Below are 27419 nucleotides of genomic sequence, written 5' to 3'. Positions count from 1 at the left end.
GTCCGGATGTCTTCCACGACGTCATCCGCCACCATCCAGGCGTTATCTGCTATCTTTTGCATAGAAGGTCTTCCACAGACTATTGTTTCCGATAATGGCCCACAATTCATGTCCGCAGAATTTCAGTCATTCTGCAAGGCCAATGGTATTCAACATCTGACATCCGCGCAGTTTTCGCCTCAGTCAGACGGTGCTGCTGAACGATTGGTCCGGACTTTCAAGTCGCAGATGTTGAAGTTCAAAGAGTCGCATTCTCGGGAGGACGCGTTATTGCTCTTCTTGTCCTCGTATCGCTCTCAGCCCCGAGATGGTCGCTCGCCGGCTGAGTTGCTCCATGGTCGTCCTCATCGAACCTTGATGTCTTTGCTGCATCCGCCGCATCAGGTTCCTGTGCAGCGGCAGACGCTTGCTTTTGCTCCAGGCGACGTTGTATACTATCGCAACTATCGAGGTTCACGGCGTTGGCTCGCAGGGCGCATTCTTCGCTGCCTCGGCCGCGCTATGTATCTGGTTTTGGGGGCTTCTGGTGAGGTGCGTCGGCATCTCAATCAGCTGCGCCTCTGTCGTCGCACGGGTTCTGCCGCTCCCCGTCTGCTTTCAGCGACGGTGCCGTCCGGTCAGCGCCCTGGGGAACCATCTACTGGCTCGCCTCATCCCCAGGTGTTACCGACGCTGCCTTCCATTTTGCCCCATGGCGGCGCGCCGCCGCCGCCGCTTGTTCTCCCGCCGGCGACGCCCGCAGTGGACGCGTCGCTGCAACCGCCGGGCGCCTCCCTGGGTCACGCGCCGCCGATCGCTTCCCGTGACCAGCTGTCCTCCGACATGGACCTCTTGCCGGCTCCGGACCAGATGTCGTCTTCGCCCGTCGGCTGCCCCGCCCCGATGGAGGTCGAATCGTCGGCCCCTCCTGTCTCTTTAAGGGCGCATGCACCGCATGTGGGCGTGCACCCTGGACTAGGTTTTCAGGCATTTCCTAGCTCCCCTCGGACCGAATGGCCGGGTGCGGGTGGCACAGCCTCGCCTGTTGTTAGGCTCCCCACCTCGTCGCATACGTCAACATGGGGTCCTCCCCACGGCGGGCGGAAGCCTTATAACACAACCGTACGCCGATTTGCGGGGGAGGAATGTGGTGTCACCGCCAGACACCACACTTGCTAGGTGATAGCCCTTAAATCGGCCGCGGTCCGTTAGTATACGTCGGACCCGCGTGTCGCCACTGTCAGTGATTGCAGACCGAGCGCCACCACACGGCAGGTCTAGAGAGACGTCCTGGCACTCGCCCCAGTTGTACAGCCGACTTAGCCAGAGATGGATCACTGACAACTACGCTCTCATTTGCCGAGACGATAGTTAGCATAGCCTTCAGCTACATCATTTGCTACGACCTAGCAAGGCGCCATAGCATTTGATATTATTTTATATTGTGGTTATAACATGTACCGTCAAGAGAGATGTTCTGCAATTGTGGATTGAAGTTAAGTATTACAGCAACTACGTACTTTATTTGCTACTATTAATTCCTTTAACTGTTCCAGACCTCACGGCAATCTGCATGAGCTTCACGCGTGCCTTTCGGCTTTCTCTCATTGTGACTTGGCTGTCTTGCCAAGTCACAACAGACACTAAATTCAAATCAATGTCAATAATATATATATTGATGCATATTCTTTATTTAATCAGTTTGCAGGAGACATAGTTCCCCCTATTTGGGCAGAGCTGACATCTACACCCCCCATCCCCACTTCCCAGGACCTAATAACCATAAGCACTGAAGAATGGAATAAAGTGTGGTATAGTAGCCGCCGTTGGGGGATCTCCCACACATGTCTGCCGTCCGGACAATGCTATGTAGGTCAAAAACCGCCCAAGGTCCTAATTACATATAACAATACTAAACACCGCCGACCACGGACCGGATGTTGACATCCTTTGATCTCGTGGCCCCGAACATAGGCCGCGCGAGGTAGCCGTGCAGTCTCAGGCGTCTTGTCACGATCCGCGCGGCTCCCCACGTCGGAGGTTCGAGTCCTTCCTCGGGCATGGATGTGTGTGTCGTCCTTAGCGTAAGTTAGTTTAAGTTAGATTAAGTAGCGTGTAAAATTAGGGACCAATGATCTCAGCAGATTGGTCCCATATGACATTACCACAAATTTTCAAAAAAAATCCCAAACAAAGCATGAAGTGGCGGCATTCTGTTGATCAGGAAATTCCAGACTCGCTTCCTGGCTCTGTCTCTCTTAAGAGCCTACTTCCTCTTTGTGTGTGCGTGAACCATAGTTTTCTAACAGGCAGATGTAGATTTTCATCTCTCCTAAGAATACTGTGTTCCTATTGGCTAAAGATGAAGACAAAGGGAGGGCTGATACAATTTCGATATCAAAAATAAAGTGAAATAGTCTATTTGCATAACCTTATCAAATTAATTGTTTAACAATTTACAGGAGTCAAATAGATCACTTAAAACACTCACCTCCACCTTCTGATGACCGTTCTTCGTAATAAGACATGTTTTCAACATCTGAGTATCACGCACAAAAATTATGAAAATCAAGTATTTAAATTTCCGCCACAAATAGATCGTAGCGTTAAATATGTCCGAGGTATTGTATGCCCTACCGTTTGAGAGCACAAGCACCCTCCTCCACCGCAACGTTACTTATCAGGTGAAGCGAATCGAACTGATCACATTAAGTCGCGACTGCGAAGAGTGCACCTTCCGCCAGTTGCTGGGAGCTATAATCGCGACATCTGCCACTGGCAGCGACATCGCACTGTCTTGTGAGTGCCAGTGAGGAGAGAGCCATATAATGTCCTGGGGCTATGTCCCAGGATCAACATGCCCACTGTACAAAACGGCCAGAGGTCGGAGAGAGACTGTCACCAAGCAGTCAACCGATTAATTTACATAGGTGGAATAATCGTCCAGTGCAAACGTCTATCATTTTGAATCTTCTCACACAACACACATGTTGGCTTCTTTTGCCGCTCATCCAGCACACTGGTCAGTTTCATAGCCCCGCAGCTGCGGGCAAGAGCACTCACGTCGGCACATTCTTTGCACCTAACCGCCTCTCACAGGCAGAGCTAATCCGTGACTTCCAGTTGCTGACTCCTGGTGACCACTCCTGCCACGTCACATTGACAGTCAAATAGCAGCAACGTGGATGTTTTCAGCAGTTCTAGCTAATTCCACCTTGACATAAACCCCCACCCCAAACTAAAGAATCCGCTTTACCCTATCCGAGACAACAATGTTGGTCACCATACACCTCAAATTTCTTACGAAATACACTCCTGGAAATGGAAAAAAGAACACATTGACACCGGTGTGTCAGACCCACCATACTTGCTCCGGACACTGCGAGAGGGCTGTACAAGCAATGATCACACGCACGGCACAGCGGACACACCAGGAACCGCGGTGTTGGCCGTCGAATGGCGCTAGCTGCGCAGCATTTGTGCACCGCCGCCGTCAGTGTCAGCCAGTTTGCCGTGGCATACGGAGCTCCATCGCAGTCTTTAACACTGGTAGCATGCCGCGACAGCGTGGACGTGAACCGTATGTGCAGCTGACGGACTTTGAGCGAGGGCGTATAGTGGGCATGCGGGAGGCCGGGTGGACGTACCGCCGAATTGCTCAACACGTGGGGCGTGAGGTCTCAACAGTACACCGATGTTGTCGCCAGTGGTCGGCGGAAGGTGCACGTGCCCGTCGACCTGGGACCGGACCGCAGCGACGCACGGATGCACGCCAAGACCGTAGGATCCTACGCAGTGCCGTAGGGGACCGCACCGCCACTTCCCAGAAAATTAGGGACACTGTTGCTCCTGGGGTATCGGCGAGGACCATTCGCAACCGTCTCCATGAAGCTGGGCTACGGTCCCGCACACCGTTAGGCCGTCTTCCGCTCACGCCCCAACATCGTGCAGCCCGCCTCCAGTGGTGTCGCGACAGGCGTGAATGGAGGGACGAATGGAGACGTGTCGTCTTCAGCGATGAGAGTCGCTTCTGCCTTGGTGCCAATGATGGTCGTATGCGTGTTTGGCGCCGTGCAGGTGAGCGCCACAATCAGGACTGCATACGACCGAGGCACACAGGGCCAACACCCGGCATCATGGTGTGGGGAGCGATCTCCTACACTGGCCGTACACCACTGGTGATCGTCGAGGGGACACTGAATAGTGCACGGTACATCCAAACCGTCATCGAACCCATCGTTCTACCATTCCTAGACCGGCAAGGGAACTTGCTGTTCCAACAGGACAATGCACGTCCGCATGTATCCCGTGCCACCCAACGTGCTCTAGAAGGTGTAAGTCAACTACCCTGGCCAGCAAGATCTCCGGATCTGTCCCCCATTGAGCATGTTTGGGACTGGATGAAGCGTCGTCTCACGCGGTCTGCACGTCCAGCACGAACGCTGGTCCAACTGAGGCGCCAGGTGGAAATGGCATGGCAAGCCGTTCCACAGGACTACATCCAGCATCTCTACGATCGTCTCCATGGGAGAATAGCAGCCTGCATTGCTGCGAAAGGTGGATATACACTGTACTAGTGCCGACATTGTGCATGCTCTGTTGCCTGTGTCTATGTGCCTGTGGTTCTGTCAGTGTGATCATGTGATGTATCTGACCCCAGGAATATCTCAATAAAGTTTCCCCTTCCTGGGACAATGAATTCACGGTGTTCTTATTTCAATTTCCAGGAATGTATGTTCGTAGATTCCTCCCTTTTATGCAAGATATTTTCGAGGACAGAACAAATCGGGCACACACGCGTTTTCACATCACTGAAGTGTTGTTACTCATTGTGAAAATCCTATAACAGTATGGCATACGCTATATTTCCTCTAACTATTTTCTCATCAGGTAAAAAAGTCTGTTCTAATCAGCTTAATATCTGTTATGACTAGCATCACAGGATTAGAATACTGAACTCACTTTTGGCTTGTGATGGAGTGCTGGGATCTACCTCTGTAACAGGATGCCTCCTCACTTGCAGACTCCCTTAAAGTAACCAAATGCTTCACCACATACGAAGTCTCTTAATGTAACAGCACAGAGAAGATGTAAACATCAGGTTTATACTATGCATCACTTAATAATTTCGGTGATACATCTGATTTTATTACCATATTCATCTCTTCCTATGTAGGTGGATGACCGAAATCTCGTTAACAGATTTCGCCGCAGCCGCTCTAACTTACTAATCATATCTGTGGTACCCTAGCCATCGCTTCCATCAGCCAAATGGCATGTCATTGATATCAAATTGATAGGCTAATTAATTAAATTGATCATGAAAGTCCCTTTCCATGGCTAGTAATTTTTTTTCAGCGGTCGGATTACATTCACCAGGTAGCTCAAATGGGAATCCTTGGAAGGAAGATGATGTTCTTTTCATGGAACAATATTGAGAACCAATATTTGAAGCTGACTGCAGAAGAAGTCTAGCACCGGCAACATACATTCTGACATTCTATCAGCAATTTGGAATCAATTCTCTTCATTCTACCACACATTTACGTTGGATCCTATAGATATGTCTTTTAGTAGTTGCAGCCATGGGTGAATCATATTTGTGGTAGTCTCATATCTTAAAGTGAGTCACCCTTTCCGAACCTATCTGCTAAACACCCCATACAGCAGAACTCCAGCGTGAGTTTAGACAGTTCCTGTGCATCTTGTAACTGTTCCTAAGTCTTTGTCCCATCCTCCGTGCCGCTTCCTCCATGTGATTGTTCAATTTAAATTGGGACAGAGGAGAAGTCAGAGAGCACTAATAGCCCTCTTCTGCGTCCCTCCAGGGTGAGCTGAGGTAATGCAGCAGGACCATGTATTGACCACTAGGTGGAAATGGGAACATATTGTCATAGCTCCGCCATCTGTGTACAATGTGTACAGCCAACATCAAACGAAGCTTTCTCCTGCAACACAAGGTAATAGAAAAGACAGTACAAGTAGTTAAGATGTTGTTTCTTATCGGAAAAATAAGGAAGACTTCACATCATACAGGAAGCGGAAGAAGGACAAGGGTTTTGCTACTCCATTGTGGTGCATTTCCAAACTGCATTCAGGTACTGCAATCCAAAGGAGATCTGTGTCACTCAGCGTCCATTCATGTCTGACACCCAAACATTCTCTCTCTCCTCCTTATTCTGTACCATCCAACAGACAAAAACTATGAAGTGTAAAACTTCACTAACGTCACCCAATAGAGATCTCGATAAGATATTACTGCATCCTTGTTTTTCAATACATCGAAAACAAATACCGCCTGCATGCTGACATCGAGCATATGTGGCGATCCTATTACAGTTACAGGGATTGGTCCATTGGAGCAGGTGGCCAGTAGTAGAAGTTGATTGCACAGACCAGTGCAAAGTTTTGTTACCCATACTTTTGGAGGATCGTATCGCAAAGACTATCAAGCACAAGAAAGGGTTCCTGTGCTGTTCTTTCATAAGCAGTTTGAAGCATTGTGCTGGCCGGGATGGCCGAGCGGTTCTAGGCGCTACAGTCTGGAACCCAGCGACCGCTACGTTCGCAGGTTCGAATCCTGCCTCGGGCATGGATGTATGTGATGTCCTTAGGTTAGTTCGGTTTAAGTAGTTATAAGTTCTAGAGGACTGATGACCTCAGAAGTTAAGTCCCATAGTGCTCAGAGCCATTTGAACCATTTTTTGATGCATTGTTTTTCCGCTGTAATACATCCAAGCAATGTATGATTGCAGCTTAGTACACCACCATACTTTTTTTTCCACCATGAGTTCGAGGCCTGTGACATGAGCTAAACTGCCATTAACATGTATCGATCCATTGGTTCTCACAGAATGCTGGGTATCGCATGGTGTAAACTTTGCTGGTCACACAAAACACATGATGGTTGGAATAAAAGAGAGAGATGATGTTTCTTGCTGACAAAAGTGTGGAGAACATCGCCACATAGAAAAACTGGAAGAGTCTGCAGCATTGTGGAGGGTTTCCAAACAGCTGTCTGAAGGTGATGACCTCTGCTTTTAATGTCATCCTCCACAGTAATGGGGTAGCAGATGTCTCAGTGTTCTGAGCTGCAGTGCAGTACCAAAATCCTTGTCCTCTCCCATTTCCTGTATGATGTGAAGTCTTCCTAATTTCCCAAATAAGGGACACTACTGTAACTGCTTGTACTGTCTTTTCTACTACCTCAGGTTGCAGGAGAAAGCTTCGTTTGGCGCTGCCCATACACATTGTACACGGTTGGCGGAGCTACAAAAACATGTTCCCATGTCCACTGAGTGGTCAATACACAGTCCTGTCGCATTAACTCAGCTAACCTGTTCCTCCAAGGGATGCAGAAGGTGGTAATATAGCACTCTCTGACTTCCAGTCCCGATTTAAATTGAACAGTCACATGGACAAAGCTGCAGGGAAAGGGGGAGACTAAAGAACAGAGACTGTCTAAAACCATGCTGGACTTTTGCTGTATGGGGTCCTTAGCAGATAGGTTCTGAAGGGTGACTCGTTTTGAGATGGAAGAGTGCCATGAATATTATTCACCAGTGGCTGTAATTATTAAAAGATGTCTCTGTAGGATCCAATGTTGGTGTGTGGTAGAATGGTGAGACTTCATTCCTAATCGCTGACTGAATGTCTACTAGAAAGCGTAACACTAATAGATCTGAAGAGCCGGTGTATTGTTCATAGGATTTTGTACATTTCTTATGATTTCAATGTAGTGTTGCATTTTTTAAGTGATTCCGCACATAGCGAACCATCTACTGTATGTGATCATTCTCAATCAACCATCATCGTCCCTTGCCTATAGCCTCGTGTATATATCGCAGAACATCTGTTACACTGTCTACATGGCATCGAGATAGAATGCATTGCCAATACTGTTTGTTAGCATGAGAAATATCTAGCAGCAGTATGAAGAAGTTACGGATATCAACTTAATACCACCTTCCTTAGCTGAATCACTTTCTAAATTCGGTGAGAAGGGTGATTTTATTACGAACTTAGAGAGCTGGCATCGTGCACCGGCACTTTCGGTCTGTTATTACACATATTCAATGGTGCGATATTTATGTGAAAGACCACTTCATTGGGAAGGAATACCATATCTCGATAGGTAAAGCAGGTATAGTTTTCAACGTGGTTATCATCAGTAATATAGTTATCATGATCATGTTTTTAATAGTGCGGTTCTTACGAGAAATGTACGTTGCAGGCGGTAGAATCCTACTGCAGTCATCTTCAAATGTAGGTTCTAAATAGTGTTCCTCGAAATGGACATCGTCTTCCCTCCAGGGATTCCCATTTGAGCTACTCGGCGAGTGTAATCCGACTGCTGAAAAAAATTACTCGCCATGCAAATTGACTCTCATGATCAAGTTAATTAATTAGCCTATCAATTTGGTATCAGTGTGCCGCCTGGAAGTGACGGCTAGGGTACCACGGATATGACTAGTGGGTTAGAGTGTTTTTGTTGCAGCGATATCTTTTAACGGAATTTAGATCTCCTACCTACACAGGTAGAGACAACCATGGAAATAAAATCAGATGTGTTACCGAACTTATGAAGTAATACATCACACAAACCTGATATTTACAACTTCTCTGTGCTGTTGTCTTAAAGAGACTTCGTATGTGATGAAGCATTTGGTTAGTATAAGGGAGTTTGAAAGTGAGGAGGCATCCTGTGACAGAGGTAGACCTCGGCACTCCGTCAGGAGCCAAAAATGAGTTTAATATTCTAGTTCTGTGATGCTTGATGTATCAGATATTAAGCTGATTAGAACAGATTTTTTTCACTTGATGAGAGAATACTTAAAGGAAATATATCCTATGCCATACTGTTATAGGATTCTCATAACAATTAACAATACTTTAGCGACGTGAAAACGCGTGTATGCCCCGATTTCTTATGTCTTCGTAAATAACTTGTATAAAATGGAGAAATGTACGTTTTGCATGAGAAATTCGAGACGAATAATCAACAAAATCGCTGTCTCGGATTGGGTAATGTGGATTTTTTATTCTGGGGTGGGGGGGGGGTCTATGTCAGGGTGGAACTGGTTAGAACTACTGGATACATCCAAGCCGCTGCTGTTTGACTCACAGTGTGCCGCCTCAGGAGTGGTCACGTGGAGTCAGCGATCAGAAGTCAGGGATTTGCTCAGCCTATGTTAGGAGTTTAGGTACAAAGGATGCGTCGACCTGTTTGCTCTTGCCCGTGGCACCAGGGTCTGGGGAAGTTACCAGTGTGCTATGTGAGTGGTGACAGAAGCGGAGGTGTCTGTTGTGTGAGAAGATTTAAATGCTAGGTGTTTGCGCTGGACGATTATTCCACCGATGTAAATTGATCGGTTGACTGCTAGGTGACAGTCTCTCTCTGACCTCTGAGCGTTTGGTATGGCGGGTATGAGGATGCGGGGTGATGGGCGCGCACCTATTGGCACATTTGATACGTGTACGGGTATCTCCTTACCGGCGCTCGCGAGACAATGCGGTGTCCTGACGGTGGCGGATGGTGCAACCCTTGCTCCCGGCCATCGGCGGACAGCTCGTTCTTCGCTTTCAAGACTTTATGTGATCGGTAGGGTTTTTTTCGCCTGATATGTTTAGTGTGAACTTTGCGGTGGAGGAGGGAGCTTGTGTTCTCAAATATTAGTGCATAGAAGATCTCAGATATATTTAACGCTATGTTGTAGTTGTGGCCGAAAATTCATTAACTGATTTGCATAATTTTTGCGTGTAGTAATCAAATGTTGAAAATACGTTTTATTATAACGAAGGATGATTTAGCTCTTTTTTTGATATCGAAATTGCATCAGCTCTCCCATTGTCTTCAGAATTAGCCAATGGGAGTACGGTAATCTGAAGAGAGCTGGAAACATCCTTCTTCGTGTTTGTAGATTATGGGTCACACACACACACACACACACACACACACACACACACACACACACACACACTCAGGAAGGAGGCTCTTGAAAGAGAAAGAGACAGGAAGAGACAGGAAATGAGCCTGGAATTTCCCGATCAAGGGAATGCCGAGACTTGATGCTTTGTTTGTGGTCACTGGATCAAAGGATGCCAACATGCAGTCCGTGGTCGGCGGTATTCAATATTGTGATCTGTAATTAGGACCTTGGGCAATTTTTGACCTACGTTGCATTGTCCAGACGACAGACACATTTGTGGGAGATCCCCCAATAGGGCTAGTATACAACACTTCATTCCATTCTTCAGTACTTACAGTTATCAGATCATGGGAAGTGCGGATGGAGTAGGGGGGGGGGGGATTTGCAAACCTGAGCTGTCCCCAAGTAGGGGAGCTATGACTCCTGCAAACTGAATAAGTAAAGAATATGCATCAACACGTATATTATTGACATTGGTTTGAATTTTATGTCGTGAGATCCTTCTTTCCACCACAGAGTGTCTTTTTCCTACCAATTTTTCTGGGAGGGGTGGGGAGAGAGGGAGCCAGGGGTGGGGCTATCAAATGGCTCTGAGTACTATGCGACTTAACTTCTGAGGTCATCAGTCGCCTAGAACGTAGAACTAATTAAACCTAACTAACCTAAGGACATCACACATATCCATGCCCGAGGCAGAATTCGAACCTGCGACCGTAGTTGTCGCTGGGTTCCAGACTGTAGCGCCTAGAACAGCACGGCCACTCAGGCTGGCCCAGGGGTGGGTTGGGGGCAGGACATCCTCTGGTGGTGGCATTGTGCACTAGCTCAGTCGATCCCTGCATGTCAAGTTAGCACCCATACGAAAATATTTTGTAACAAGACAACATCTCCAGCCTGAAGCGGTGTAATTATGTAATTATGACATTTAGTTGCTGAATGTGAGCTTTTTCCAACGAAATAAAGAACCCCTGAAAACTGAATTTTATAAATGAAGAGTAATTCCTTTGCCACATAATTGACACTGACTTCAATTTCGTATCATGAGATTCTTCCTCTCTGGCACAGACTGAGTCCTTTTCCAACCAGTTTCCAGTTGGAGGACGGGAGAAGGACTGGGGGATGTGAGATGAGGGTGGTGGATTTCCCAGAGGGGGGTAATTAATTTAACGATCTAATTAATTAGTCAACATTTTGGTATCAAAGCTGTACTTGTATTGGCGAGTGGGAGTGAAGAGGGGTGGGTGGTGGAGGGATGTAGATGGGGAGGTGGAAGGGTGTGGAGTTTCTCAAAAGGATGGATTAACCCCAAGGGATCAAAAATCACTTAGTGGAACAATACGTTTAGGGGGGACTATAAATTTTGCAACCATACAGAGTGGGGTGATATCACCATTCCATATTGAATAGATAAGGCAACAATGCTGGGTGGGCTGATATGAAGTTTGCACTACTACTATTGTGTACCTATTAGCTTCCTTTCAGAGTATGCCAATATATTAGCTTCATATTTAACAATCATACACAACCACTTACTCAGTGTAAGATTCATTCATTAAGACAGAAATCCCACAGCAATACACAAGAAAGGGAAGATGAGTAATTCGCTGAATTACAGATCCTCATCACTGACCATAGTTGGAACATGCGCCGTGTTCAGACATTATGAATTACCTCGGAGGTAATCATCTGTTGACACATAGTCAACAAAGATTCAGAAAATATCGTTCTTGTGCAACACAGCTAGCTCTTTATTCTCATAAAGTAATGAGTACTATCGATAGGGGATCTCGGATTGATTCTATACTTATACATTTCCAGGATCCTTTTGGTACCGTTAATCAGAAATTGCTTCTGATCAAATTGAGTACCTGTGGGGTATCGTCTCAGGTGTGCGATGACAAGCGTGATTTCCTGTCACAACAGTCAAAGTTCGTTGTAACTGACTGAAACTCATCGACTTAAACAAGTGTTATCGGCTGTCTGCTGTTCCTAATCTATTTAAATGATTTAATAGATAGCCGGCCGAAGTGGCCGTGCGGTTAAAGGCGCTGCAGTCTGGAACCGCAAGACCGCTACGGTCGCAGGTTCGAATCCTGCCTCGGGCATGGATGTTTGTGATGTCCTTAGGTTAGTTAGGTTTAACTAGTTCTAAGTTCTAGGGGACTAATGACCTCAGCAGTTGAGTCCCATAGTGAAAAAAAAAATTATAGATAAACTGAGTACCCATCTTAGACTTTTGCAAATGATTCTGTCATTTATCGTATAGTAAAATCATCAGAAGACCAAAACAAATTGCAAAATGACTTAGATACGACATTTGTATGGTGCGAAAAGTGACAGTTGACCCTCTATAATTAAAATTGTGAGGTTATCCACATGAGTGCTAAAAGGAATCCGTTAAATTTTGGTTACACGATAAATAAAAAAATCTAACTGCTGTCAGTTCAACTAAATTCCTAGGGATAACTTTTTGAACAACTTAAAGAGGAACGATCACATAGATAATGTTGTGGGGAAGGCGAACCAAAATCTTCATTTTATTGGTAGAACACTTAGCAGATGCTACAAATCCACTAAAGAGACTGCCTACCGTAAGCTTGAGCATACTCTATAACAGTATCGGTGTGCACTATTGGACCCTTGCCAGATAGGATTGACGGAGGGCATCGAAAAAGTTCAGAGTAGGGAAGCTCGTTTTGCATTATCCAAAAATGGAGGAAAGAGTGCCAGGATCATGATACGTGAATTGGGGTGGCAACCATTAAAACAAAGGCGTTTTTGTTGCAGCAGGACTCTCTCGTGATATTTCAATGACCAGCTTTCTTCTCGGAAAGCGAAAATATTTTGTTGACGTCCTACCTACATTGGGAGAAATGATCACCTTAGAAAAATGAGAGAAATAAGAGTCGCAAGGAGAGATTTGAGTGTTCGTTTTCCCCGCACGTTATTTGATATTGGAACGGTAGAGAAACAGTGTGAATGGGGTTCGATGAACCCTCTGCCAGACCCTTAAGTACGAATTGCAAAGTAGTCATGCAGATGTAGATATGGATGAAGATAGATGCCGCCAAAAGGAAAATTAGAGATACCTTTGGAGCAAAGAAAAGGATCTGTATGGATATTAAGAGCCAACGTGGCAAGGAAGTTCTACACGAGCAAGGGAAGGCTAAAAAATGGAAGGAATACATAGGAATTACAATTGAAAGAAAACAGCAGCCTGCACCACGCAAGTAACGAGCAGCCCTTAGGGGCTCGCCATCACAGTTTTCTTTATCTTAAATATCTTTGTGACGAATGCCCTTTTGGCATATTTATTATTTTATAAATGACATATAAGTACTGCCAGTCTTTCACGATGATTCCGTACTTAACTCTGTATCATACGTTTTTAGTCATAATTCTGTGACCATGCTATAGACCATGCTTTGATTTAAATTCTGAGTAAGACACTCTTAGCAGTGTTGAAACCCGGTTAATTAGTTAAAAATAGTGACCGAGGGCTGTTTTCTTTCAATTGTAACTATTCACGCTCTCTGAACTTGCAGCCATGTACAAATATATATATATATATATATATATATATATATATATATATATATATATATATGTACGAGGGCAGTTCAATAAGTAATGAAACACATTTTTTTTCTGAAACAGGGGTTGTTTTATTCAGCATTGAAATACACCAGGTTATTCCCCAATCGTTTAGCTACACAACACTATTTTTCAACGTTATCTCCATTCAATGCTACGGCCTTACGCCACCTTGAAATGAGGGCCTGTATGCCTGCACGGTACCATTCCACTGGTCGATGTCGGAGCCAACGTCGTAGTGCATCAATAACTTCTTCATCATCCGCGCAGTGCCTCCCACGGATTGCGTCCTTCATTGGGCCAAACATATGGAAATCCGACGGTGCGAGATCGGGGCTGTAGGGTGCATGAGGAAGAACAGTCCACTGAAGTTTTGTGAGCTCCTCTTGGGTGCGAAGACTTGTGTGAGGTCTTATGTTGTCATGAAGAAGGAGAAGTTCGTTCAGATTTTTGTGCCTACAAACACGCTGAAGTCGTTTCTTCAATTTCTGAAGAGTAGCACAATACACTTCAGAGTTGATCGTTTGACCATGGGGAAGGACATCGAACAGAATAACCCCTTCAGCGTCCCAGAAGACTGTAACCATGACATAACCGGCTGAGGGTATGGCTTTAAACTTTTTCTTGGTAGGGGAGTGGGTGTGGCGCCACTCCATTGATTGCCGTTTTGTTTCGGGTTCGAAGTGATGAACCCATGTTTCATCGCCTGTAACAATCTTTGACAAGAAATTGTCACCCTTAGCCACATGACGAGCAAGCAATTCCGCACAGATGGTTCTCCTTTGCTCTTTATGGTGTTCGGTTAGACAACGAGGGACCCAGCGGGAACAAACCTTTGAATATCCCAACTGGTGAACAATTGTGACAGCACTACCAACACAGATTCAAGTTGAGCACTGAGTTGTTTGATGGTGATCCGTCGATCATCTCGAACGAGTGTGTTCGCACGCTCCGCCATTGCAGGAGTCACAGCTGTGCACGGCCGGCCCGCACGCGTGAGATCAGACAGTCTTGCTTGACCTTGCGGCGATGATGACACACGCTTTGCCCAACGACTCACCGTGCTTTTGTCCACTGCCAGATCACCGTAGACATTCTGCAAGCGCCTATGAATATCTGAGATGTCCTGGTTTTCCGCCAAAAGAAACTCGATCACTGCCCGTTGTTTGCAACGCACATCCGTTACAGACGCCATTTTAACAGCTCCGTACAGCGCTGCCACCTGTCGGAAGTTAATGAAACTATACGAGACGAAGCGGGAATGTTTGAAAATATTCCACAAGAAATTTCCGGTTTTTTCAACCAAAATTGGCCGAGAAAAAAAATGTGTTGCATTAATTATTGAACTGCCCTCGTATATATATATATATATATATATATATATATATATATATATATATAGACTTATATATATATATATATATATATATATATATATATATATATATATATATATATATATAAGTCTATACAGAGGAGACGAACTTGAATGCAATATTATAGGACGAGAAGAGGAAATTAATGAAGATGAGATAGATATGATAATGTGAGAAGCATTCGACAGAACGCTGAAAGACTATGTTGAAACAAGTCCCCTTGAGTAGGCGAAATTCTCTCAGAATTATTGAGATCCTTGGCAGAGCCACCGACGACCAGACTATTCCACCTCGTATGCAATATGTATGAGACAGGAGATATTCCTACAGACTTCAAGAAGACTGTAATAATTCCAGTTTCGAGGAAGGCAGTTGATGCCAGGTGTGAATATTACCGAATCATCAATTTTAGTAAGCTATTGCTACAAAATAGTGACAAACTATTTACAGAAGAATGGAAAAATTGGTAGAAGCCATTCATGGGGGAGATCAGTTTAGATTTTAAAGAAATGTAGGGAAACGCAAGGCTATACTGACGAGAAAATATCTTAGAAGATATGCTGAAGAAAGGCAAATCTATGTGTGTAGCGTTTGTTGATTTAGAGAAAGCGTTCGAGAGTGTTATCCGGAATACACTGCCTGAAATTCTGAAGGTAGCAGAGATACGATACAAGGAGTGAAAGTGGTCTACAAATTGCATAGAAGGAAACTGTAGTTATAAGAGTCGAAGGTAATGAAAAGGAAGCAGTGGTTGAGAAAGGGTTGTAGCCTGTTCCCAACGTTCTTCAGTCAGTACATTGAGCAAACTAAGGAGAAATTTGGAAAGACAGTTAAAATTCAGGGAGAAGCAATAAAAACTTTGCTACTTGCCAATGACACTGTCATTCTGTTAGACTAAGCAAAGGACTTGGAAATGCAATTTAACGGAATGGACAGTGTCTTGAAAGAAGGATATAAGATGTACATCAACAAAAGGAAAACGAGGATAATGGAATGTAGTCGAATTAAACCAGGCAATACTAAATGAATTAATACTAATATAGAAAAGGAGATACTAAAAGTACTAGATAAGTTTCGCTATTTGGGCAGTAAAATAACTGAAAATGGCCGAAGAAGAGAGCATATAAATTGTAAACTTCCACTGGCAAGAAAAGCGTTTCTGAAGAAGAGAAATTTGTTAACAGCGAATATACACTCAAGCGCCAAAGAAACTGGTATATGCATGCGTATTCAGATAAAGATATACGTAAACAGGCAAAATACCGCGTTGCTGTCGGCAACGCCTGTGTAAGACAACAAGTGTCTGGTGCAGTTGTTAGATCGGTTCATCATTTTCATCATCATCATCATCAGCCAATTCAATCATTAGATGATGTGGCCTCTTCGAGTCGTGGATTCGGGTAGGCTTTCAGAAGTCTTCTCCAAGTGGGACGGTCTTGGGCAGTTCTCTGCCAGGTGTTACCAGCGATCTTCTTGATGTCTTTGTCCCATCTGTCTGGTGGTCTTCCTCTAGGCCTCTGGTGCTCTCTCGGACTCCACTCCAGTACTAGCTTCGTCCATCTGTTGTCTTTTCTTCTTGCAACGTGGCCAGCCCACTGCCATTTCAAGGAACCTACTCTCTCTAAGATGTCATTAACCTTCGTCACAGACCGAATGTCATCTGCCCTTTTCCTGTCCTTTCTTGTATAGCCCAGCATTGATCTCTCCATGGCTCTCTGTGCTGTCCTAAGTTTCCCTTTTGTGAATGAGTTCAGTGTCCATGTCTCGCAGCCATACGTCATCACAGGAAGAATGCATTGATCAAATACTGCTTTCTTCAGATTTACTGGCATTTTTGATCTGAATACTTTTGAATTCTTCCCAAATGCTTGGCAGCCAAGCTTGAGGCGTCGATAGATTTCTGGCCTTATGTCTCCCTTCATATTTATAATCTGGCCAAGGTAGACATATTCACTGACCTCTTCTAGTAGACTGTCCTTGACTTTCACATCTCCAGCTGGGACCCATTTGTTGGATATTACTTTTGGTTTGGAAAGGTTCATGTTCAAGCCAACCAGCTGACATTCCGATGCAAGATCTGTAACTAAGTTTTGGAGCTCTGCGAAGTCTTTGGCCAGTAAGGCAATATCATCAGCAAATCTCAAGTTGGTAAGCCTTCTTCCATTAATTCTAATTCCCTTACCTTCCCAGCTCAACTTTGACATAGCCATTTCCAATACAGCAGAGAACAGTTAGATCGGTTACTGCTGCAAAATCGCAGGTTATAAAGATTTAAGTGAATTTGAACGTGGTATCATAGTTTGTGCACGAACGATGGAACACAGCATCGTCGAGGTAGAGATGAAGTGGGGATTTTCTCGTATGACCACGTCACGAGTGTGCCGTGAATATCGGGAATCTGGTAAAATACCAAATTTCCGACATCGCTGCGGCTGGAGTAAGACCCTGAAAGAACAGGACCAACGACTGAAGAGAATCGTTCAACATGCAGAAGTGGCAACATTCCGCAAAATGCTGCAGATTTCAGTGCTGGGCCACCAACAAGTGTCAGGGTGCGAAACATTCAACGAAACATCATCGATAACGCATTCGGAGCCAAAGGCCCACTCATGTACCCTTGATGACAGCATGACACAATGCTTTACGTCTCCTCTGGGTCCGTCAACACCGACATTGGACTGTTGGTGATCAGAAACATGTTGCCTGGTCAGATGAGTCTCGTTTCAAATTGTGTCGATCGTATGGACGTGTACAGGTATCGAGACAACCTCATGAATCCATGGACCCTGCATGTCAGAAGGGACTGTTCAAGCTGGTGAAGGCTCTATAATGGTGTGGGGCGCTTGCAGTTTGAGTGATATGGGACTCCTGATACGTCTATATACGACTCTGACAGGTGACACATATGTGAGCTTCCTGTCTGATCACCTGCATCCATTCAAGTCCGTTGTGCATTCCGACGGACTTGGGCATTCCAGCAGGACACTGCGACAGGCCACACGTCCAGAATTGCTGTAGAGTGACTCGAGGAACACTCTTCTGAGTACAAACACTTCCGCTGGTCACCAATCTTCCCAGACATTAACATTATTTAGCATATCTGGGATGCCTTGCCACGTGGTGTGCTCCACCCCCTCGCACTGTTACGGATTTATGGCCAGCCCTGCAGGATTCATGGTGTCAATTCTCTCCAGCACTACTTCAGACATCAGTCGAGTCCATGCCACGTCATGTTCCGGCACTACTGGGTGCACGCGGAGCCCTATACCATATTAGGCAGGTGTACCAGTTTCTTCCACTTTTATGTATAGAGTTAAGTGTTAGGGATTCTTTTCTGAAGGGATCTGGATTGAGTACTGCCTTGTACGGACCTTGAATGGAAGCGATAAGCATTTCAGATAAGAAGAGAATAGAAGCTTTCGAATCGTGGTCCTACAGAAGAATACTGAAGATTAGATGAATAGCTCAAATAGCTAATGAAGTTCTACTGGTAATGAGGTGGTACTATGGAAAGAGAAATTTGTGGCACAACTTGGAAAAAGAAGGTGTCGGTTAATAGGTCGGGTCATGAAGCTTGAATGAATTGTCAGTTTGGTAATGGGAGTGTGGGGGTGAAAATTGAAGAGGAAGACGAAGGCTCAGGTACAATAAGTAAGTTGAAATGGACGTTGGACGTGGTAGTAATGCAGAGATGAAGAGGCTAGCACAGTACAGATTCACGTGGAGAGCTGCTTCCAACCAGTCTTCAGACTGAAGACCACCACCACCACAACAAGAACAACATAAAGAAGGGCAGCGCGAATGATCACAAGTTTGTATGACGCACAGGAGAGGATCACGGAATTGCTTTAAATATCTAAACTGTCACGCGCTTGAAGATATACGTGGACTATTGCACCGAGGGCTTCTTACAAAGTTTCAAAAACTAGTGTTAAATGAGTCAGTAATACACTATCGACCCCTATGCATCCGTCAAGTAGGGACTGCAGAGACATCTACATCTACATTTATACTCAGCAAGCCACCCAACGGTGTGTGGCGGAGGGCACTTTATGTGCCACTGTCATTACCTTCCTTTAATGTTCCAGTCGCATATGGTTCGCGGGAAGAACGACTGCCGGAAAGCCTCCTCTCTAATTTTACATTCGTGATCTCCTCGGGAGGTATAAGTAGGGGGAAGCAATATATTCGATACCTCATCCAGAAACGCAGCCTCTCGAAACCTGGACAGCAAGCTACACCGCGGTACAGAGCGCCTCTCATGCAGAGTCTGCCACTTGAGTTTGCTAAACATCTCCGTAACGCTATCACGCTTACCAAATAACCATATGACGAAACGCGCCGCTCTTCTTTGGATCTTCTCTATCTCCTCTGTCAACCCGACCTGGTACGGATCCCACACTGACGAGCAATACTCAAGTATAGATCGAACGAGTGTTTTGTAAGCCACCTCCTTTGTTGATGGACTACATTTTCTAAGGACTCTCCCAATGAATCTCAACCTGGTACCCGCCTAACCAACAAGTAATTTTATATGATCATTCCACTTCAAATCGTTCCACACGCATACTCCCAGATATTTTACAGAAGTAACTGCTACCAGTGTTTGTTCATCTATCATATAATCATACAATAAAGGATCCTTCTTTCTATGTATTCACAATACATTACATTTGTCTATGTTAAGGGTCAAGCTCAGACGTGTAATTAAAGAGTGCACAGAGGCATATAAGCAGTCATTCTTCGCTCGCTCCATAGGGCCAGCTGTGACTAGCAGACAGCTTACCTTCCCTCTCCCAGTGGACCTCGCTGATGGGGTAGCCGGTGACGCGGCAGTGGAAGGTGGCGTCCTCCCTGGCGACCAGCCTCGCGTCGCGCATGGGCCGCACGTGGGGCGGGCCCAGCACGTGCAGAGGGGCTGCGTGGCGCGCCTCCCCCACCGCGTTGCTGGCCACGCACTCGTACACCCCCGCGTCCGTCGTCCGCAGTCCTGACAGCGACAGCCGCCCCGTCACCGAAACGCCGCCAGCCTGCACCGTCACCTGCGTTCACAGAGTGGCCAGGCTTCGAGTTTCAGTAGTACAACACGACGCATCACCTACGAATGGTAGTTATTTATCAGTGAAATCCGTTTTGGAATATCTGAAAAAACGAAAGTCGGTATTAGTAAATAAAATTCACTGTTCTAATGAGGCAGGGCCTGGGGAAGTATAGCGTCGCAGTCGGACTCTGGAGATTTTCATGACCTGAGCTGACTCCTTTGATATTGGAAACGTTTACCATTCATCTGCACTTACAACTTCCCAGTTGATAGGTCGTATCGATGTATAAAATTCTCCCCTGACGTTTCGACTCCGACTACGGGAGACATCCCATCAGATAAAGTTTCGAACTGTAAAGAGAACTCGAGGAAGCGCGCTGATTCGTATAGGCCGTGCAGAGGGCACCACTGTCCATCACGTGGCGTCGACTATTAGACTGTCTCTGGTAATGCCAACATTCTCGACTGAAAGTAATCAGTCGTCACGTTTCCGGTCCAACGCTGACATCCAAATTTTATCCAAATTATTACGGTGTTTATCAGTCTCGATAGCCTCTCTATACATGCACGCATAATAATGCAAGCTTTCAGATATGGTGCTCGTCTCACCGAATTTTATTTCATGATTAGGTTGCTCGAAACAAGTTCTGCTACGGCCGATTTATCCGTGTGACCCAGGCGACAATTCCTCCTGTTTTCAACCAGAGTGGTGTTCACACTTCTCTTTGTGGTATCGGTATAAACCTGTCCACAACTACAAGGAATTTTATATACCCCTGGTATAGCCAAAGGATGTCGTGCATCTTTTGCCGATGTTAAATGTTCTTTTATTTTCCTGGTGGGTCTAAAATGGTTACCACCCTATACTTGCTTAACACTTTCCCAATGCAGTCTGTGACCTTACAAATGAACGGAAGGAAAATCTTACCGTTGGGCGGCAGTTGTTCGTCGTTGCTCCTGATTCTCTGCCTAGACCGAAGTGCTTAATCTATCTCCTTTGTAGAATAGTCATTCTTTACGAACGTCGACCGTAGATGTTCAATCTCATCTTTTAAATAAACAGGTTCACAAATTTGGTACGCCCTGTCTGCCAAGGTTTTTATTACACCTCCTTTTGGTCTAGGGTGGTGGTTTGAATCTTTATGCAGATAACGATCAGTGTGTGTGGTCTTTCTATAGGAGAATGAAGACGCTTTCACCAGTCAATCCTTCTGAAGTTTTTTGTAATCGGAAGGGACCAAAATATTATTGATCTTTCCATGATAGTCCTCACTCTTCAGTATGACGGTGACATTACTCTTATCTGCAGTAAGAACAATAATTTTTTTATTTGCGTTTATATCCCTCAGTGCCTTTCTTTGTGCCTGTAAATAGGATGGAAACAGCTAGTATCTTACGTATATGTAAGGCCTCATTACTGCAACCTTATGTTGGTAGGACTGACAGTCGTATTAAAAATTCGGCTCATTTCATTGACAAGTTAAAGGAAATGAGCGTGACCCCGGATGATATCCTCGTCAGTTTTGATACTATGTCGTTATTTACCACGATTCCGGTCAACGAAGTTATCTCATGCATAGCGGATATTTTTCCTGCCGATATTGCGGCATTATTCCGACACTGCCTCACTACAACCTACTTTCAATACAATAGTGACTTTTATGAACAGATTGACGGGGTGGCTACGGGCATTCCTCTTAGTACTGCTGTGGGTAACTTGTTTCTGGAGACGTTTAAACAACGGCCGTTGGAGACTACCAGTAAGAGACCAGCCATGTGGTATCGCTATGTCGATGACACTTCCGTTGTACGCACACAGAGGAGCTGGACGTCTTCCTGATGCATCTAAACAGCGTTAACACGAAAATACAATTTACTATGGAGACGGATTTTCTGGATGTGTCTGTGATTAAACGACAGAACGGAACGTTGGGCCGTAAGGTGTATAGAAAGGCCACACATACTGATCGTTATCTGCATAAAGATTCAAACCACCTGCCTAGACCAAAAAGAGGTGTAATAAAAACGTTGGCAGACAGGGCGTACCAAATTTGTGAACCTGTTTATTTAAAAGATGAGATTGGATATCTACGGCCTATGTTCGTGAAGAATGAGTATTCTGGTAAGGAGATAGACTGAGCACTTCGCTCTAGGCGGAGAATCAGGAGCAACGACGAACAACAGCCGCCAAACGGCAAGATTTTCCTTCCGTTCATTAGTAAGGTCACAGATCGCATTGGGAAAGTGTTAAGCTAGTATAGGGTGGAAACCATTTTAGACCCACCAGGGAAATAAAAGAACATTAAAGATTGGCAAAAGATGCACGACATCCTTTGGCTACACCAGGGGTATATAAAATTCCTTGTAGTTGTGGACAGGTTTATATCGGTATCACAAAGAGAAGTGTGTACACCCCTCTGGCTGAATACAGGAGGAATTGCCGCCTGGGTCACACGGATAAATCGGACGTAGCAGAACTTGTTTACGAGGAAGGTAATCATTAAATAAAATTCAGCGAGACGAGTACCATATCTGAAAGCTTGCATTATTATGCTCACATGTATAGAGAGGCTATCGAGATTGATAAACTCCGTAATAATTTTAACAGGAAAGAGGAAGGTGTTAAACTGGATAAAATTTGGATGTCAGCGTTGCACCGGAAACGTGATGATCGATTACTTTGAGTCGAGAATGTTGGCATTACCAGAGACAGTCTCATAGGCCACGCCACGTGATGGACAGTGGCGCCTTCTGCACAGCCCATATAATCAGCGCTTAATCGAGTTCTCTTTGCAGTTCGCCACTTTACCTGGGAGGATGTCTCCCGCAGTAGGAGACGAAACGTCAGGGGAGAATTTTATACATCGACCACGGCCTATCAGCCCGAAAGTTTTAAGTGAAGACAATACCGGGCGTGAAAACCTACATTGTATGATCATTTACCATCCATCTGTTCCATTTGTTGGGCAGTGGCTGTCGCCTGGCAAAGCATATAAGCCGGAGCTTACCTCATGACAGACATTCCTTTCCTATGTCACATTCACGTTACATCACATCTGGAACGGTATCACGTTGATCCTGCCCCATATTGTTGCGGGTGATGAAACATTGTGTCATCATTTTAAGCCGGAGAGTTTCGTCAGAGCCAACCGTGGAAGTACATAGATGACCCTCACTGAAATATTCCAAACCCGTGCACACCAGCAGCAGAAAACTCATGATGACCGTTTTCTTTGACTGTAAGGACCCGCTGCACATTGCACATTCACTTTCTGGAACACAGCGTCGCAATTAAAGCACAGAAGTACGTAGACACTTTGTAAAATTTGAATTGCGCCATCAAGTCTAAAAGCTCAGGAATATTGACGGACAGCATCATTCTGTTGCAGGATAACGCCCGACCACATGTTGCCAAGGTTGTTTCGACTATGTTGCAGTAGTTTCCTTCGGGTTACACATCCTAGATGCAGCCCCGATCCCTCCCCATGCGGTTTGAAGTCCTGAAGAAAAGACATTCGTGGCCGCCGATTTGCTTTGGATGAAGAGGTACATATCTGGGTGCAATCGTGGTTCCGTAGGCAATTGCAAACATTTCTCCACAAAGCATTGACCATCTTGTCTCAGAGTGGAACAAATGTATTAACAGCTACGGCGATGAGTTTACAAATAATAAACAATTTACTTACTTTTTTCCATCTGTCTCATTTTCATTTGACTGCCATGGAACAAATTGAAGAATAAACATGAAACTCAAAATACGATTTTCTGAAAAGAATAAACCTGTACATTAAATTGACCGAGAGTATTAAAGAGCTTTATAAAACGAACTGATTTAACAACACAGTTATAAAATACCTGTTACCTTAGGTGTATTTTTATCCTTTTTCTAAGCCCAAAGAGGAATGCTGACTCAATTTTCAAGCTAGGAATTTGGAAGTAGCAGTACACAAAATCGTCAGTCCTGGTGTCACCTGGTAGTGTGTCTAGCGTTACACTGTGTGTGTGTGTGTGTGTGTGTGTGTGTGTGTGTGTGTGTGTGTGTGTGTATTTGTAGTGTAGTGTAGAATAGTGTAGTGTGTGCAATTGAAAGGTGTCACCCTGTGGCTGCACTGACACTTTCCGTGTTGTATTTCTTTTATCTCGATTGACGGAAATCTGTGCAGCAATTAGGCCGTTTTGTTAATCGACATCCGTAACCCAATATCATGTGAATGTTATCGTTTTGCGCGGATCGAGCCGCTGACACACATCTTATGTAGTTTCATGTCTCCATACTTAGAAGCATGCTTCGGCTAATTAGTGTACTGGACATTCTGCAGAAGATTTGTGTGAGCCTCGGCGTAGGCAGGTTGCATGGTCGGTCCGCACCGGCAACTATCCCAAGAATCTCAGGCGGGAAATAATAAATTGCATCCGTACAAAAGACAGCATTCTCAGGTGTTCATGTGGGAGCACTATGCGGCGGCTTCAGCCAAAGTTTTTCTCCGTTTTCTTTGTGGGCGGAATGGCGTCAGTCAGACACGAAAACATGGAAAACAACAAAATTCTACTCACACTATGTGGGAAAACACCACACTGGATAACTGAAAAATATCTACTAGGTGAGAAGTTGGAGCTTTGCTTCTACAAATGTGTGTTCCGTTGAGCGATAATTTCCGGAACGCAGTGGGGGGCGATCCGTTACTCGGCCGGTTCAGCCGGTGTGAGTCAGAGGTACGACCGAAAGATGCGTTGTTTGAGTGGCACAGTGACTGGGAGTGAAAATGAATGAACAGCGTAGCAATAATCTTTTTCATTAAATAACATCTTTGTGTAACAGCACTGTACACTAGGGGTAAAGTGAATGAGGTAGCGTAGTTTTAAACAGACTGGGTATATATTCAGGAGGATGGATGTTCCTGTCGTCATCTTGACATCTGGTTTATAGTTTAGGTGCTCTCACTAAATTACTTCAGGTGAATGCCACCACGGTTCTTATTATAAGGCCACAGCTTACCATCTACCTCATCGTTGTCACATTATACCTATAAGTATGTATATGCCTAGTATATGAATCATGTTACTTTTGTTGCTTTTTTTAAATTTTTAATACCACCAGTGACACCACACCCCCCCCCCCTCTCTGCCCCAACCCACCAACCCACCCTCTACCAACCCACTTCCTGAAAGAATCGAGCTCCCATGTATATAACAGCTTCAAACGTCTGATTACTTTACATATGCGTTAATGGGTTTGACGTTAAACATTTGAAACCTTTATGGTTGGAGATGGAAAACGCTAATTATGTTGCATTTACTATTAGGATTATTCACGTATTGACTAATGAAAAAGTCCAAATCAAAATTGGTATACAGTTTTTCTTTTTATTCCATCTGCAGTACACACATCAAAAAGTTTTGGATCACCTCGGTTCCGAGAGTTCCTGGGCCTGTACAGAAAATTGGAAAAGAGATCAACATAAGTATGATTTCCTCCCTTTTTATTGCTCATGAAGACCACACATTGCATGTTGTACCACCATAAAGCGAGACCTTCAGAGGTGGTGGTCCAGATTGCTATACACACCGGTACCTCTAATACCCAGCAGCACGTCCTCTGCATTGATGCATGCCTGTATTCGTCGTGGCATACTATTCACAAGTTCATCAAGGCACTGTTGGTCCAGATTGCCCCACTCATCAACTGCGATTCGGCGTAGATCCCTCAGAGTGGTTGTGGGTCACGTCGTCCATAAACAGCCCTTTTAAACCTATCCCATGCGTGTGCGATTTTCAACCTATCCCAGGTGTGTTCGATAGGGTTCATGTCTGGAGAACATGCTGGCCACTCTAGTCGAGCGATGTCGTTATCCTGAAGGAAGTCATTCACAAGATGTGTACGATGGGGGCGCGAATTGTCGTCCATGAAGACGAATGCCTCGCCAATACTCTGCCGATATGGTTGCACTATCGGTCAGAGGATGGCATTCACGTATCGTACAGCCGCTACGGCGCCTTTCATGACCACCAGCAGTGTACGTCGGGTGCACATAATGCCACCCCAAAACAGCAGGAAACCTCCACCTTACTGCACTCACTGGACAGTGTGTCTAAGGCGTTCAGCCAGATCAGGTTGCATCCAAACACGTCTCCGACGATTGTCCGGTTGAAGACATATGCGATACTCATCGGTGAAGAGAACGTGATGCCAATCCTGAGCGGTCCATTCGGCATGTTGTTGGGCCTATCTGTATCATGCTGCATGGTGTCCTGGTTGCAAAGAGGACCTCGCCATGAACGTCGGAATTGAAGTTGTGCATCATGCAGCCAATTGCGCACAGTTTGAGTCGTAATACGACGTCCTGTGGCTACACGAAAAGCATTATTCTACATGGTGGCGTTGCTGCCAGAGTTTCTCCGAGCCATAATCCGTAGGTAACTGTCATCCTTGGGCGGCCTGAGCAAGGCATGTCATCGACAGCTCCTGTCTCTCTGTATCTCCTCCATGTCCGACCAACGTCGCTTTGATTCACTCCGAGACACCTGAACACCTCCCTTGTTGAGAGCACTTCCTGGTACAAAGTAACAATGCGGATGCTATCGAACCGCGGTATTGACCGTCAGGGTATGGTTGAACTACAGACAAAACGAACCGTGTACCTCCTTCCTGGTGGAATGACCGAATCTGATCGGCTGTCGGACCCCCTGCGTCTAATAGGCGCTGCTCATGCATGGTTGTTTACATCTTTGGGCGGGTTTAATGACATATCTGTACAGTCAAAGGGACAGTGTCTGTGATACAGTATTCACAGCAACGTCTCTCTTCAGAAGTTCTGGGAACCGCGGTGATGCAAATCTATTTTTAATGTGTGTATATTGACGCAGATGTGTGTGTGTGTGTGTGTGTGTGTGTGTGTGTGTGTGTGTGTGTGAGAGAGAGAGAGAGAGAGAGAGAGAGAGAGAGAGAGAGAGAAAGAGAGGAAATGATCACTTTGTATGAGAGAGGTGACGTGTGTAACGAGTACAGGATTTGATCTATGGAATATAAATCAATTCAAAGGCAAAAACCTTACGCAGCTTTCTGTAAAAGTGCACATTTTGAACTTACGTCTTTTTATACAAACCATTTTAATATAACGTTAGAGGTACCGGCTGGTTAAAATGAAAGTGTAGCGAAACTTGTAGGCATTCTGTGCCTTAATATGTAACCGATTTGAACTGGAAAAAAGTTCCAATTTTGGCTCCAGGTGCAAATCTGGCGCCGTGAGTGGAAGAAGAGCGTGTAGAAATATTTCCATACGTAATGGATTAGGAACGAGATGTGGACAGAAAAGGTCAAAAAAGTGAGAAAGGCATAATATCGATTTTATTAGTAACCACCGCGTAAACAGTTTGCTCAATTTGAGCACCGGAGACGTCGATGAGATGCTGTATCTGTAAAACTACATGATCACAGTTACTCGCAGCACTTGCGGTGGAATCTGAGCAACATGTCCTTGTACTCTTATAGTGGCCTTCAGA

The 27419-nt window shown here is 45.1% G+C and overlaps 1 protein-coding gene across 1 annotated transcript in view; it reads right to left on the bottom strand.

The window, feature by feature from the left end:
- The window catches only part of LOC126471336 (Down syndrome cell adhesion molecule-like protein Dscam2), a 208809-nt gene that overhangs the window by 118801 nt on the left and 62589 nt on the right, over nucleotides 1–27419 (bottom strand). Inside the window, exon 6 of the mRNA XM_050099457.1 lies at nucleotides 19665–19920. Coding sequence (XP_049955414.1) covers nucleotides 19665–19920 — 256 coding nt within the window. The remainder of the gene's footprint in view (nucleotides 1–19664; nucleotides 19921–27419) is intronic.

This window comes from Schistocerca serialis, chromosome 3, assembly GCF_023864345.2.
Source record: "Schistocerca serialis cubense isolate TAMUIC-IGC-003099 chromosome 3, iqSchSeri2.2, whole genome shotgun sequence".
Classification (NCBI taxonomy): Eukaryota; Metazoa; Arthropoda; class Insecta; order Orthoptera; family Acrididae; genus Schistocerca; species Schistocerca serialis.
Note: the sequence above shows the minus strand (reverse complement) of the source record. Positions and strands in the feature narration are given on the sequence as shown.